Source organism: Culex pipiens, chromosome 2 (assembly GCF_016801865.2).
Source record: "Culex pipiens pallens isolate TS chromosome 2, TS_CPP_V2, whole genome shotgun sequence".
Lineage (NCBI taxonomy): Eukaryota > Metazoa > Arthropoda > Insecta > Diptera > Culicidae > Culex > Culex pipiens.
The window spans coordinates 170,073,392-170,089,055 of record NC_068938.1 but is presented as its reverse complement, the minus strand read 5'-3'; the positions used below and the strand labels follow the sequence as shown (position 1 = coordinate 170,089,055).

General features: G+C 39.5%; 4 protein-coding genes across 8 annotated transcripts in view; 1 reads left to right on the top strand and 3 right to left on the bottom strand.

The window, feature by feature from the left end:
• Positions 1-15,664, bottom strand: part of LOC120426849 (transcriptional activator protein Pur-alpha-like) — a 125,649-nt gene that overhangs the window by 27,697 nt on the left and 82,288 nt on the right. For 3 of the 4 annotated variants that reach the window (XM_039591639.2, XM_039591641.2, XM_039591642.2), the window contains exon 1: positions 231-420. The exons of the other annotated variant lie outside the window; for it this stretch is intronic. The gene's annotated coding sequence lies outside the window, so the exon portion shown is untranslated. Of the gene's footprint in view, positions 1-230; positions 421-15,664 lie in introns of those variants that run through there. 4 annotated transcript variants of the gene reach the window in all.
• Positions 1-15,664, top strand: part of LOC120427346 (cationic amino acid transporter 2-like) — a 118,483-nt gene that overhangs the window by 57,785 nt on the left and 45,034 nt on the right. The window lies entirely within an intron of this gene.
• LOC120426860 (ORM1-like protein) lies at positions 7,359-8,453 on the bottom strand. The gene is made up of 3 exons (XM_039591664.2): positions 8,162-8,453; positions 7,932-8,083; positions 7,359-7,868 (listed from the first exon to the last, which is right to left on the bottom strand). Exons 1-3 carry the CDS (start codon positions 8,330-8,332, stop codon positions 7,733-7,735), a joined length of 459 nt encoding a protein of 152 aa, XP_039447598.1. The 5' UTR covers positions 8,333-8,453; the 3' UTR covers positions 7,359-7,732.
• LOC120426854 (cationic amino acid transporter 4-like) lies at positions 9,188-14,264 on the bottom strand. Of its 2 annotated transcripts, none has more exons than XM_039591656.2 (4): positions 13,921-14,264; positions 13,626-13,779; positions 12,029-12,178; positions 9,188-11,969 (listed from the first exon to the last, which is right to left on the bottom strand). In XM_039591656.2, the coding sequence occupies exons 2-4, from the start codon at positions 13,765-13,767 to the stop codon at positions 10,267-10,269; spliced, it is 1,995 nt and encodes a 664-aa protein (XP_039447590.1). In that variant the 5' UTR covers positions 13,768-13,779; positions 13,921-14,264; the 3' UTR covers positions 9,188-10,266. The 2 variants fall into 2 exon arrangements, with proteins under 2 accessions (XP_039447590.1, XP_039447588.1); XM_039591654.2 differs by having other exon boundaries at positions 13,626-13,776; positions 13,921-14,262.

Sequence of the window (15,664 nt, the reverse complement as noted above, 5' to 3'; positions counted from 1 at the left end):
CACTGACCCACCCAAAGTATCTCTCACCCCTCTCACCACTACACTCAAACTGTCCGATCTTCTCCGACTCTCTCTCGCTCTCGGCACTCAACCCACCGACGTCCCTTTCTCACTCCATCAACCTCCCATCCACCCCACACGCGCTTCCACCAATCAACCAAGAGGCAGAGAAGAAAAAAAACCTCTTTTTTCCTTTCAATTTCATAACTTTCCCAGCAGATTCCACTTACCAGCGCTTTGGCCGAAGCCCCTTTCCACAACTTCCGCTAATCCGTGACACCATAGGCCGTAATCCACATACTGCTGGCCCGTTCCGGGAGCTGGATTGCTTTTTTCACACGATTTTAAAAATCACCAAGCTAGCCAGCAGCAACCTTCTTCCGAACTTGACTCGCGTGAGAGAAGAAACAGCTTTGAAGCAGGCAGTGGTGCGAACTCGCAGTCAAGCGGGGAGCACTCAGCGGGGCCCAGCGATGCCAGAAAAGTGGGTTGCTTGGAGACGTCAAAAAGTCTACACACGCGTCAGGTTCAGGGTGACCAGATAATCAGCTAGTTTCTGAGCAGTAAACTTCCTAAGGCAAAATCTGGAGTTTTTTTAAAAGGTTCAATAAACCAAATTTCCAGTTTTTGCTTTTTGGGTGTTTTTAATACCCCTGACTCAAGACGGTTTAAAAAACACTCAAAAAGCAAAAACTGCAAATTTGGTTTATTGCGGACCTTTAAAAAAAACTCCAGAAATAATTTATTTGATTTTATCTTTATAAATTTTGTTTTTACAAGGGGATTTTCGAGTAATTAAAAAAGAGACGACCACATGCAGTATAACTTTCTCAGCTTTCACAGAATCTGGACAGATAATTTTATTCCATGTCGCAAATCTCGATAATAAGTGACACATTCTCCGAAATATCATGTTTTCAAGAACCTCAATAAGCAAGAAACACAAGGGGAAAACCACTCTCATCAAAGAGCCCTGGGCACCATCGGGCACGCTCTCGGGCACCTTCAGGCACTTTCAGGCACTTTCAGGCACATGCTCGGGCACCTTTCATTTTGACTTTGACGGTTGAAAAATTCTATCCCAAACATTTGAAGTTGTCAGAAGAACTGTTTCTTGTTGCAAGTGCATTTTGTTTAATTAAAATTATTTGTGAGCTAAACAATTGTATATTGTCATGAAATCCTTTTGTTGACACTGATAAAGGAAGGAAAGTAATTTTAAATAATGACTTCATGAACAACAAACTCGTTTATTTGTAGATGTTGAAAAATCATTCTTTAGGATATATCGATTGAAGCTAAATTTCAAGAGAACAAATAATACGGCATGCAAGAGCTTCATTTTTATATTTAATAATATTTTGTTATGTATTTCAATAGTTCAGGAATAAAAGCAGTGGCATATGCTTCTGGTGAACTTTTTTAGGAAAACCGAAGAACAGAACGTGGTTTATGGTTTTTTGAACTTCGATGTATGTTCATTCAATATAGACTATATATAGACATATAGACATTCTATATAGACTTGAATGTGATTGTTGTTGATTGCACCGAGCGTTTGTTTCAGATTAGTGATAATTGGAGTATTCATAATCGGACTTTACAAAAATGTGACGTGTAAAATCGTTGTTTCTAGAAGCACCTCAATATTCTTGTTATGCCTAATAAAAACTGTATTTTTTCATATTTCGTAAAATTTTATTGAATTGGTATCGATGATGTTAATTTTGTTAAAACACACAATAAACATGGTTTGCTATTCGGCCACATGCAACAGCTCTTGAACCAGCTAGGGACATCGCCGAGATTTTTAAAAACAGGGGGAGCTGGGCGGGACCACTTCCTTCAGAGGTTTAGTTTCCTCAGTGTTCGGTGATGACCCCGGGACCCCTCCCGACTACAACCCTGGATCTCTCTTATCTCGTGGAGACGATTGCCGCAGCTCTTCGTGCTGAACTCGAGCTGGCGGCTGTGGGGAAAGCGAGAGGTCATAGGTCATCACCGAGGATCGCAAGGATCGTACTGCTGCAACGTCAACTCGAAGGCCCCACATTCATCATCCCTTCACTCTGTTTAGATTGGTTTACAACATTTTCCAATGGGTTCATTCCTAAAAGATAAAAGTATATGACCAAACTACATTCTATAGTTGATACAATGCATCTTACCATCAATCAAATGAGAAGACTCTGCAACAATAGATTGCATCCAGCAGAATAAGAAATCTAAATTTATTCTTTGCAAAACCGAAAACTGAACGCTGACAGGATTGTGAAAACATTATAAACAAATATTGTAACACGGTTGCTATGTACCGTCCTGTTTTTTTTTTTCTTGGCTTCAGGGCTCACTCGGGCACCTTCGGGCACGTTTGGGCAACTTTAGGGCACAGCCTACTCGAGGGCAATGAGCAGAGTGGTTTTCCTCTTGGTTTAGCAAATCCGGAGATAATCGTGTGCATATTTTTCGGTGCACGGACTCACATCCAGACACACGCACAGACATTTGTTCAGAATTTGATTCTGAGTCGATAGGTATACGTGAAGGTGGGTCTACGAGGTCTAATAAAGAAGTTCATTTTTCGAGTGATTTTATAGCCTTTCCTCATTGAGGTGAGGAAGGCAAAAAGTGTCAAACGAAAAAGTTACCAACCACCGGGGGTTGAGTGTATTTACTTCAACTTGGGACTGGTTGATAATCTTGTATTTATTTTCAATCTCTTTGATCTAACGTAATTAAAAGCAACATAATTGTAAGAAAACCCATTCCCAGACTCCATGATTCTGCTGGTATAATTGCTATCGTAAAAATTAAAGTACAAAAAAGTTGAGGTTTAAAAAATCAAGAAAAATTGAGCCATTAATCTACAGTAATTCCATAGTTCAAATACGTCCCACAATCAACAAGTAATCAGCATGTTCGAAAAAAAACTATTAGCGAAGCAATCAATTCAGATCATCAACAGTCTACATCAAACACCAGCGGACCATTTATCGCCCATAGAAAACCAAACACGCGAAAGAGAGCGCACGTGTCCCCAACACACTAAGTTTCCGTAACGCAAAGTGAGGCGCGGGTGGCACGACACGTGGACATAACCTAAAAATGTTCCCCTCCTACATGCTTTAACAAACTGTTTGGTATTGTCAAAAAGTCGCGACACGCTACACAGGATGATGGAAAAATCGCCCGATGACATACTAACTAAAACTGTTTAATATTAATTGTGTCATTTTTGTCTGCTACGCTTCGACAATCAAAAGTACACACTAAAAAGAAATTTTTAAATTTAAAGTTTTGTAGGAAATTTCAACTAATTTTTTTTGAAAATGTGAACATATTTTTATTGACAAGCAACATTTTTCATAATCGAAAAGCCTCCAATTAAATCTTAGTGTGCATGAAAAGTGCGACTGGAAACAGCTTATAAATCGTCGCCGTGGTCGATTGTGCGTACTAAGAAAGTGGCAGGTCGACGACCTCGCGCCCGCCGCCGTCTCAATGCCATTATGGTGTATGCGTGGAAGGAAAATTATTGTTACTTTGTTGTATTATGCTCTATTTTTGGGGAGGGCAGAGAGACGGCCACCCATCGTCAGTCGACATGCTCCCCCGACACGCACACGCGCACACACACATTGTCATCAAAACTTATCGAACAAAGCATAAAAGGACTCTCGCGTGGAGGCGGGTGGTAACTCACGCATCTACCCTTGAGAGAACTCACGCTCGCACACAAACAAAAATGATTTCTCTCGAGAGAGAGATCGAGAAAGGGAGAGTAAGGGTTGGTTGGTGACAGCAGCAGCATAGCTATGCACAGACAACATAGAGCAATTCCAGCCCAAAACAGGAATTTTTCAGGTACTTTTTTCTCGACCCTCTCCGATTTCAATGAAACTTTGTAGACATCTGGAGTTTTTTTTGAAAAGGTCCTATAAACCAAATTTTAATTTTTTGCGTTTTGGATGTTTTTGAATACCCCTGACTCAAAGCGGTTCTAAAAACACCCAAAAAGCAAAAATTGAAAATTTGGTTTATTGGACCTTTTCAAAAAAAACTCCAGACATGTTATCCTACGCTTATATAAGCCATTTTTGTGTATATGGAGCCAGTTCCACACGATAATGACATTTGAGAAGGGCGTAAGTGTTTTAAATATTTTTGTAATTCGGAATTTAAATATTTCTGTATCTCGAAGCCGTTGCATCGTATCAAAAAGTGGTCAAAGACAAACTTGTAGGAAATTTGACGGGCTTTTCGATAAAAATACATTGAAAGAAAAAAACACCCAACTTTTATGAGATTTTTTGATTTTTAAGTTTAAAAGTCAAATTTGAGGGGGAGCCCACGTTTTTTTTTTTCGTTCAAAATTTTTGTGAAGATAGCCTAAGATGTTACAAAAAGACTCACGAAAAATGCAGGATGGAGCAACTAACCTAAAAAAATACAAAAATCATTTACTGAAACTGTTTTTTTGAAAAGTGCTCTAAACGTCAAAATTTTCAAAAACCGAATACGGGAATCGATTCTCCAGACAATTTTACATAAAAGTCTCCATATTGTCTCCAGTGTAGTATAGTAACCTGGATAGTAAATTAGCTTATATCTGTAAGCCCATACATCCAATTGAAATGTGGTCAAAGACAAACTTATGGGAAATTGGACGAGCTTTCCGGTGAAAATATTTACGAGACTGAAAAATCAAGTCTGTCATATAGAAATTGCCAAAAACCATCAAAAAACCTATTTTTTCTACATTTTTATTTTTAAAACCGCTGTAACTTCACAAGGATTGGACTTAGGACAATGGTCAATATGGAGACTTTTATGTAAAATTGTCTGGAGAATCGATTCCCGTATTCGGTTTTTGAAAATTTTGACGTTTAGAGCACTTTTCAAAAAAACAGTTTCAGTAAATGATTTTTGTATTTTTAGGTGAGTTGCTCCATCCTGCATTTTTCGTGAGTCTTTTTGTAACATCTTAGGCTATCTTCACAAAAATTTTGAACGAAAAAAAATCGTGGGCTTCCCCTCAAATTTGACTTTTAAACTTAAAAATCAAAAAATCTCATAAAAGTTGGGTGTTTTTTTCTTTCAGTGTATTTTTATCGAAAAGCCCGTCAAATTTCCTACAAGTTTGTCTTTGACCACTTTTTGATACGATGCAACGGCTTCGAAATACAGATATATTTAAATTCCGAATTACAAAAATATTTAAAACACTTACGCCCTTCTCAAATGTCATTATCGAGTGGAACTGGCTCCATATACACAAAAATGGCTTATATAAGCGAAGGATAACATGTCTACAAAGTTTCATTGAAATCGGAGAGGGTCGGGTACAACCGATTCCCTATTTGGCATGGAATTGCTCCATAACCACCACGCAATGATGGGGCGAAAATGAAAACAAAGAAATGTCCGCAAGCTGGTGTGAGAGAGGGAGACTTTATATTGACAGGATATATGTTGGTGACAGGCTGGCAGCATAGTGTAGACTTATGCAAACAGCGGAATATAACCAAACGTTGAGCAATTTGCTTTATTTCTAAATTACAATTACGATTGTAATAATTTTATTTAAAGTTTTTGTCCCCCGATCAATGGCGAGGGAGAGGCAATCATAAAAATTTCAAATTTCTGGTACTATTTGGGAATGTTTGAAACAAAAAGTATAACGAAATGCACACACTCAGATTTCACGCAACAGAAAAAAATGCCGAGTATTTATGGGGGTACAGTACAAAAATAAAAAATGGTTGGTTGGCTATGGGAATGAATTCCTATATTTATAGGACCTTTTAAAATCAAACTCCAGAGTAATGCTATTATCAAAAAATAAATAAAATATTATTGGTTTTATTAAACCAAAGATCCATCAGATTTTGGCAACATCCAAATTAATTTGACAGTTTTGGTCTCGTGATAAGTTCTCATTTCTTATTGTGTTATTACTCGAAATATGTTTTTTTTTTCATTCATCTAACATCTTCTATCATATATTATTAAGTTATTTGATTATTAGTTATTATCATCTATTTCGTTCATTGCGTGATTTATTGCCATTGTGAAGGGTTAACGATGTTTATTGAAGGTATAGCTGTCGACCACCATTGCTAGTACCAACCACTAGTGTTTTCCTTTTAACTACAAGGACTTCGCCGCCCTGGGCTCCTAAGTGTTTAAGTACGGCACGGCATTTTTCGAGACGAGAATTGTCTGATCACGCCTTCCGTCTGACAGGGAAGTAAATGTTGGCCCCGGACTAACCTAAACAAAAGGTTAGGTCGTTATCTCAGTCCAGGTGTAGGAGTCGTCTCCCTGGGCCCTGTCTCGGTGGAGTCGCTGGTAGACAGTTGGACTCACAATCCAAAGGCAGTCAGTTTGAATCCCGGGGTGGATGGAAGCTATGGTGTAAAAAGAGGTTTGCAATTGCCTCAACAATCAAGCCTTCGGACACCTAGTTTCAAGTAGGAATCTCGCAATCGAGAACGCCAAGGCAATGCTGTAGAGCGAATAATTTGATATTTGATATTTTTTTTAAATTGATCAATTATTGATTTTTAAATAAATACACGTATAGCGTTTTTAAGCTTTTTTACAAGTTTTAAGTGTTGGGACAAACTTTTATTGATATTTAAAAAAATACGGTAGCATGACTGTTATCACAGCATGGCAAAGTCGCATGCAAATCACCTTTGTAAAAAAGGCACAAGACGTAATCCCAGCACCAACATTGAGAATTGACGCCTTAGCTCGTTCGGCTAATAGACCGATCAAGAATGGAAAGAATATGAGCTTGACATTTTGACTAAGTAGGTTTACCATACTGATGGGCTACACCATAGACTTATTAGTCTATGAGCTACATATTTAAGAGTGTAATATTACATCAAATTTCATAAGGCAAGCAATGCTGGATTGCTACATTATTTGCTGTGTACAATGTATTTTGCATTCTGTGTTATTTAAAAAAAATGTAAATTGGGCTTGAAATAAGATTGTTTTTAATTCTATACGGAGGTTTGATTATTCGAAATTCGATAAGCCGAAATGTCTTCAGTTTGTTTTAAACTTTCTTATGTTTGAACCCGGTAACCTGACATTTGATCAAACCCGAGTGGTTTATGCCTTTTTACATTTCCAAATAAATATTAAACGACCCAACATAAGATAACGAAAATTTTTTTTTGAGTTTTTAAAGTTCCAATATTTGTTTTCTATTCTGTTTTTTGGGTATTTTTCAATATCCCCCCAAAGTCTTTCTGGATAATAAGTGCAGTTCTCGTAGTTTATAAATTGAGAATTGGCAGGCACTTTTCGTTTATTTTAAATGTTATTAAATAATCTAGAAATAGGTTTGAGCATCCACATATTTATTTGTTCTCAATAGTACAATTTCAGCTAACATTCATACATTAATCTCACAATTTTATAAGTCATTCCATGTCTAACACTATTCTTATATGCCTTTTATGCCCAGGATAAAATCCCAAACCAGTCTTCGTTCAAAACACAACTACAAAATCCTGATCAAAGTTATCTGTTTTTATCTAAAGTTAACATTCCTGATCGCTATTTTCAAATCAGCGCGCTATTCTTCTTCCTTGTATACAATAATCAGTAGAGTGTCCCACCAAATGCTTTCAGCTACAGCGTGGGGTTACATACATTATGAGCTGTTGTTCAGAATATTTCGGTTGATATTTTTTTCTTCCAAAACCTTGCTCTAATATTTGTTGATGCCAAACAGTCGAACTCCATGAAACTGAGGTAACTTTGGGACAAGTACAACCACCAGCGAGATGAAGTTTGCGATAAAGTGATCAATGTCGTTTCTGGTGTAGAGACAAGTCAGAAGAAATCTGAAAGAATTTTAAAGATTTATCATTTTCTCATTACTTCATAAAACAAACAAGAAGACTTACAAAATAATCGGAGCCGCCGTCAAGAACTTTCTGGTGGCGGTGAATTGAACTCCATGGTTAATCTGTTCCCAGTGAGTATACTTCCGTGAATCTCCAGTATCAATACTCATCCAAGGGGCGCCCTTTATCGAGTGTAAGAAGTAGAGATGTGCCTGCAATTAATTGTAATCATAGAAACCTTAATAATAATTACAGGACAACACAAACAACCATCTCAGGTCTAAACATACCAAATTATGTGTGATATTCGTGATAGTCCAAGCGTAAGGAATATTAATGAATGGCAAAGCCAGCAGTACGATGTGGAAGATTAGAATACCAAGTATGTACGCCAGCCACAAGCCCCGAGAGTCTAGCCACGAGCTGTTCGGATTAGGATCTCCATGACCACCGGCAATCATTTCGGATGTTGCTGTTTAATTTGAAAAGATTATTCCAGAATGGTACAAACTACGCGCACCGAATGATATATATAATGTTGCGAAAAATGACGTTTCTTTGTTATGATTGTGACTACAGGTTGAATTTTAAGGGGAATTTGTTGTTGGAGTTTATTATTATTTTGAACGAGAATTCACCAATACTATGTGCGTTCATGTCGTATATGTCGTAACTTTGGCGTGTGCATTGTGTGTGTTTAGAATTCCATGGTATGCATAACAAAGAGGTGAAACTCGCAGAACATACATTTTGTACTTGTTCAATCTTAATTTTAATGTTTTTTTTTTTTTTTTTTTTTTTTTTTGCAGGTTGCAAAATAATTTATCCAACGTCTCGTTTCGGTCTCCTAAATGGTAAAAAAATAGTTTTTCAACGAGTTGCATATTGCGGCTATCAGAAATAATTATCATTCTGCTGCGATCGTTTTGCTTCAGGACAAAAAATAATTAAGTATTTTATCAAAATCTCAACATTTGAGCACATGAGTTTATGAAATTTAAACTGGATTGCACTTATACAGCAATTCCCCACGAAAACAGCATGATTCGAAAAAAAGTTGTCCGATCGGACTCAAAATTGCCGAAATAACTAGACCCAAAAAGTAACCCCGTTCGTTTGACAACAGTTGGTGTCAAACCAACGGGGTTTGAGTGTAGTATTAATTTCACATATGAGTTCGTCGCTAGCTGCCGTTATGACGTTGAAGTCTCCCCTCAATGTATAGCTCAAAAGTGTTTCTGAGCTATAAATACTACACCCAATGACCTAATTTGAGCAAAACGTTAAAGAATAGCTTAAAAGAAAACTTCTTTTATACAGAAAGGATAGCGTTTTTATTGTGTTACTTCAGTTACATCTGTTGATATACAATATGTAGCGGTAGTACATTAATGATCTGTATCTTTTTATTTTCATTCTTGTGTTTCGTGTATGGTGTACCTAACAAACTTCAAGTTGATCGTCGTGAGTAGAGGTTCACACCATCAGCTGTTATATTGAAAATACGAATTTGTTAAAAGAATATTGTATATTCACTACTAATTGATCTGTCGCTTTTTCTCATGTTCAACATTCCAATTTCCACCAAATTTTTGTGTCGCTGGGTTATTTGTTTGTGTTCATTAGGTTACAATACGTATTGTTTGTAATATTTTATGTGGTATGTGTGATGTTAGTTATACTAGTTCTTACGTGTTATAAATATATGTATATTTGTGTGACTTGTGTGTGATTGTGTATATAATATTTGTAATATGAATAATGTACTCTTTATCATTTAGCTATCGAGTGTGTAGACCAATAGTCGACAGAAAATGACCCACGAAAAGCTGCTCAATACAGATTAAGTGTTATTGTTAGCATATTTTCCGCAGAAGTGTATTTGTTGCTAGATTATTGTTAATGTTGTTGGTTTCTACACTTTTAGTCTATCATATGTAGAAGGTAAATATTTCTAAAATAAACTTCTATTTGTATCCCAACTTATTAAGAGCACAATAAAGAATCGAATTCTCTCTATAAAAATAATGTTAATACATTTTGTTTAATGGAGACGGAAAGGTCTTTGGGAACAGGTACTAACAGGTCTAACGGTAATATATAAATTAAATCTAACTGAGCTCAAACTGGATTAAACAGTTTAATCGAATTTGATGCAAGTGATTGGTTTTCAGATTATCTTCATGGTTTTCATGGTAGATTATTTGTTGTGCATTGATTCGAGAGAAAAAAATATTGTGCAAGGATGTTCTCGTTTTCCAAAGTGGAAGCTTTATAAAGTTAGTTGCCTTGAATATCTGTAAACCGAAAACGTTCGGCTAATTGTGCCACCTGAAGCGTATAGAACGTAAAATTCCTCATGAATACTATCCAGAAATTGCTTGTTAGTTGCAGTTTAGGAGTCATCATCGTCGTCGTCGATGATGGCTTGCTTGTCGACACTCTTCCGGCTAACGCGGCCCTTTACGATCTTGGTCACCGTGACCCGCGTTCCACCGGTCAGTCCGGCGGAGTGCGTTGCGCCCCAGCCCCGGATCGCCTCCTGGGTGGACATTAACATTGAATAGGAGGTTACGCCTAGTTCACCTTCCTTGCTGTTGTGGATTCCGTACAGGAAGTATACCAGCATTCCGATCGAAAGCCAAATGAAGAACCGCAGCCACGTCAGGAAGCTCAGATGGACCATGAGTTCGATGTTGCAGAAGATGCTCAGCGCCGGGATGTACGGAACCAGTGGGACCTTGAACTGGAGTCCACGAGTGTTTTGGTGGTGGGCCGAAATTACTACGATACATGCGACTAGGCAGAACAGCAGGAATCCATAGAGGCCAAGAGCCCACCAAACGCCGTTGTAAAGGTCATCCCAGGAAGCCTGTAGTTGAAAGCAAATCGCTACGCTAAGCACACAGAAAAGGAGTACTGCCCCGGAACAGGCCACTCCAGGCTCGCAACGTCCGAGAACCGGCTCTAACCAGCGGAACTGAGGACGCAGACGTCCTGCTAGGGCTATTTCAATCATTTCACTGGTCGGTGAAGACGGATCAATGGCACTCGATTGGGAAGAAGAGGAAGCGCCTTCTTCTTCGTCCGTTCCCGGGGTATCCGGAGCGAGGTGGACAGTCTCCTCCACGGCTATCGGTCTGTAGCGAAGGACAATTACGCTGGCACTGACGATGGTGTACGCCATAAGGGTTCCAATGGACATGAACTCCACGAGCTTCTCCAGATCAAACAGGAGTGCCAACAAAGCCGAACATAGCCCTGAAACCGCCAGGTTCAACAAGGGAACCTGTGTCTTGGTATTGACCTTTCCAAAGCAGGAAAACAACAATCCATCACTGGCCATGGCGTACAGACATCGCGGCAGAGCAAACAGAGATCCAAGCAGAGTTGTGGTCATTCCACAAATAGCTCCCGTTGAAATCGCGTACTTGGCCCACGCAATACCACGTGTCCCAAAGGCATCCGGAAGAGCAGCTGCCGGATTGATTTCGTTGTACGGTATCATCAACGTCAAAGCTGCGCTCACCAGTACGTACCCAATGGTTACGGCACACAACGAAAGAATCGTGGCCAGCGGAATGGAAACGCTCGGATTCTTTGCCTCTTCACCGGAAGTAGCAATGCTATCAAAGCCAACGAACGCGTAAAAACACGTGGCCGCTCCCGCCAAAACTCCTCCAAATCCATACGGCAAAAATCCCTGCTCGGGCAGTGACCAATTTCCAGCATCAGCGTACCAAAAGCCCAGCCCAACCACCAGGGCCATCACGATTACGTTTACCGTGGTCAAAATACTATTAATCATGGCCGTAGCCTTAACTCCGGTCGCCAACGCAATCGCATAGCTCATGCAAACGCCAAACGCCAGAAAGTCCGGATATTTGGCCAGCAGCTGCTCGTGCATCTCGCCGGTAATCTCCATCGTTGTGTTTGCCACAATGTTGCCCAGCATCGAATCGACGTAACCACTCCAGGCACGTGCCACCGATGCCGCCCCCAGCATGTGCTCCAGCAGGATGTTCCAACCGATGACGAACGCCCAGAACTCACCAATCGATACGTACGTGTAGACGTAGGCCGAGCCGGCCTTGGGAACTGAAATGGATTAGAATTTTGTTAATTTTTAAACCATCAAACTCACAACAAATCCTTACCCCGCGTTCCGAACTCGGCGTAGCACAGCGCTGCCAGCATCGAAACCATGCCGGCCAGGATGAACGACAGCACGATTCCGGGGCCGGCCATCTCGCGGGCAACGGTTCCGGTTAGGACGTAGATGCCGGCGCCCACCATGTGGCCGATTCCTGCAATGCGTTATTGTATTAATTTTTTTTTCGAACAATTCATGGCTAGACATCACGAGATTTATTTTGGTTTTGATCTCCTTGATTTCGGAATTTCAATGGAGACGCATGGTGATATGATGAATGAAAAATTTAAGTGTATGGAAGCGCATGATGGTTTTAAAGAAGAACAAAAAAATCGAGCTTCTAGCCGAACAATTATTTGCATAAAAGTAAATTAACACTGGATCGCCCAACGCATGTCCAACTTACACGGACGCCCAAGCCTCTTAAAAAAGTTGGAACGGTAACTTCAACTCGCTGGTTCTCGGGCATAACAGAATCAATCGGAATGATTATTTTTTTCCAATGAGTTGTAAGGATGTCTAGATAATCCTAAAATATTGCAGAACTCAATTTGGGCAAATCAGTAATTTTGCGACATCGTTCCAACTTTTTTTTCGCAGATTTTGTGGCAATTTTTTTTACACGCGAAAAAAAGTTTGGAACGATGTTTGAGTCCTGCAAAGTTCTAGGATTATTTAGACATCCTTACAAATTACTAGAAAAAAGAATCGACCCGATTGGTTCAGTTATGCTCGAGAACCAACGAGTTAATGTTACCGTTCCAACTTTTTTGAGGGCTTGGGAGTTGGAATGATAATGCAGAATGAGCTGAGAAAATTACGTTTTTGACAACATTGCATGTTTCCTACCTAGTGCATAAATTATGCCTCATTCTCACGTTACAACGAAAGTAGGGTGAATGATCAATTTTGGGCTCAACTTTAGATTTTTTCTACTGTTCCAATGCTTTAATAAAGTCGAAAGAAATTGATTTGATCCTAGAAGCTACGTATACAAAGTATCTTCTATAACCCTATATTTTACTGCAGATGAGTATTGCGAAGAAAAACATCCCCAAATTGAAGCGTAATAAGATGAATAAATCTTCATAATTCAATTCTCGATATCATTCATGTAGCTTTCCTGCGAACGAATGAGATCTAAATTTCACATGAAAAGACAGCAGGGGAAAAAACACACCACGCTGTGTCGTTCATCCTGGCAGGGAGAGACTGACCGTGAAATAATCTCCATTTCTCAAGTTATTCACCGAAATCAGCAGGACAACACATTTAGTGCTGTGCTGAATTATGCATGACATCGCCTTCGAAAAAAAAACTAATAGTGATGCCAAATCTGCGCCCCAATCTGTTTCAATCAATGACCGTAATAGAGAAGGGGTGGGAGAGAGGTCTGACGTTACTACATACTGTAGACTGGAGCATGAATCTATGCTGTTTGCAGTCAAAACACCTCCCAAGTGGCCCTCTTTTTCTTCTTTTCAAGGACTTCCTCCTTCACAAGGCGACATAAATCACTCTGAATTCGTGGAAAACAAAGTTTTCCTTTTTCTTTGATGCCCCACTAAGGAATGATGAAAAATAGTTCAAGGTACACTTACCCAGCAGCGTGATATCGAATGTGTTCAGACATCGGTTCAGCGGGGTCTCCATCAGGTCCGCCGGAAGCTGCTTAGTCCGGTTCATCTTGCTGCACAGCCCGGACATTACGTGGCCCAGGATCATCCTTCTGACGCTGGGCATTTCTGCTCCCTGCTGAGGGGAACACCATATGGAAGCAAAGGTCGTGGTCGAAATTTGACCCCCACCAGGACAGGTGATAAAATATTAAGCACTTTTCTCCATTTGGACTCGCAGCGCGTTGGTTCCAGATGGTCAACGCCTCACCGTACTTACCCGGACGATCCGGCAGTTCCGAACCCGTTCGCGAAAATCCCTCGAAAAACCAAACGCGACTTCACTGCGTAAATCCGGAAAAAAAACCTTTCTCCGCAAAAAGGAAAATCCAACTTTTCACTCGGATTTTCCTCTGTGACGACGTGGGTTCAGAAGACGGCGACGACGAGCAGCTGATAACGGTGTGCGAGCTTTCGCCTCTCCCGAAGCCGTCTGAGCCGTCCCCCAAAAAGCACACACCGTCCGTTATCGGGAACAACTTGTTCGATTTTGCGGTGGCCGCCGCCGTCGAGGGATTCGCTCGGCAGGTTGATATTGCACGTTTTGTCCGAAAGATTTCCTCAAAGTTTCATATGGCGCTGTTCAGTGGAAAGCGAACTTTGAGGCGCAACCGACAATACCGCACACCTCCTAATGTTATGCTTCACACGAAGTACATCCGACGGAATGCTTTGTATGAGCGAGAATGTGTGTGTAGGGGTCGCATGCGCATAAGCTTCCGGCAATCCGGTCCCACGCACGCTACGTGTGGTCGTCGTGAGATGTATAACCAGAATAAAACAGCAAGAAATTAGTAACAACATCATTAAAGTTCAATTAGGATTGAAGAGATGTCTCATATAAAAATAATGGAAGGAGAGATTTTATTAGAGAACTGATTTTTAAATTGTGTACATACCTACTATATACATCTCTAAATTTCTAATGTCATCAACACAATAATATCAAAATTGATTTCCGGCAAATTCTATTCCTAACAAATTTGGGAATAATAAAATTCTAAAAAACCATGCGCCTCCGTTGAATCATATTCTTTTATATTCATGGCGACGCCTGGTTTTTTAGAGTTGATACCCGAAACTTGTCAGGATTAGTACGACCGGTAAAGGAAGCATAATGTTGAAGGTCGTAATGAGAAATGGTTTCAACAATATCACTTTTGAAACGTTTTAAATCACTGTTGTTAATTAACAATTTACTTGGAAATCGAATATTTTCAATAAATTTGGACTTTTTTTTTTCAAAATAGGTAACCTCGTAAACCAGTAAAAAAATAATAAAAAAGCGTTTATTGGCTTTTCTTAAGAGGCAGTATTTGTAAATATTGCTTGGTTTGTTCTAGAGGTCGTATCGAGGTGCTCCGATTTGGATGAAACTTTCAGCGTTTGTTTGTCTATGCATGAGATGAACTCATGCCAAATATGAGCCCCCTACGACAAAGGAAAGTGGGGTAAAACGGGCTTTGAAGTTTGAGTTCAAAAAAACATTAAAAATCTTTAAATTGCTCGCATTTCCGTAAAACTTCTTCAATTCCAACTCTCTCAGATGCATTCGAAAGGTCTTTTGGAGCACTTCAAAATGTGCCATAGACATCCAGGATTGGTTTGATTTTTCTCATAGCCTTTGCAAATTATTGTTAAAAATGGATTTTTTTTAAACCTTAACATCTTTTTCCAACAGCCTCCAACACCCATACTCCCATAGGTCAAAAGATAGGTAATTTCATGGCCTTCGGAAATAACTTTTTGGCCAATCGCAGTTTTTCTCATAGTTTTTCGATTTTTCTATAACAAACATTTTACAACGTTAGTTTTTGCCCTGTAGGCCGTCATGGCGGCACATATTGGTCTCAATTTTGTCATATTCGGAATCCTCGGACAATTTCACGTAAGTTAGAAGTATTGGAGTTGTAAATTTGACTTCAAAAATAATTAAATAAAACATTTTCAAAAAAAGAAATAGA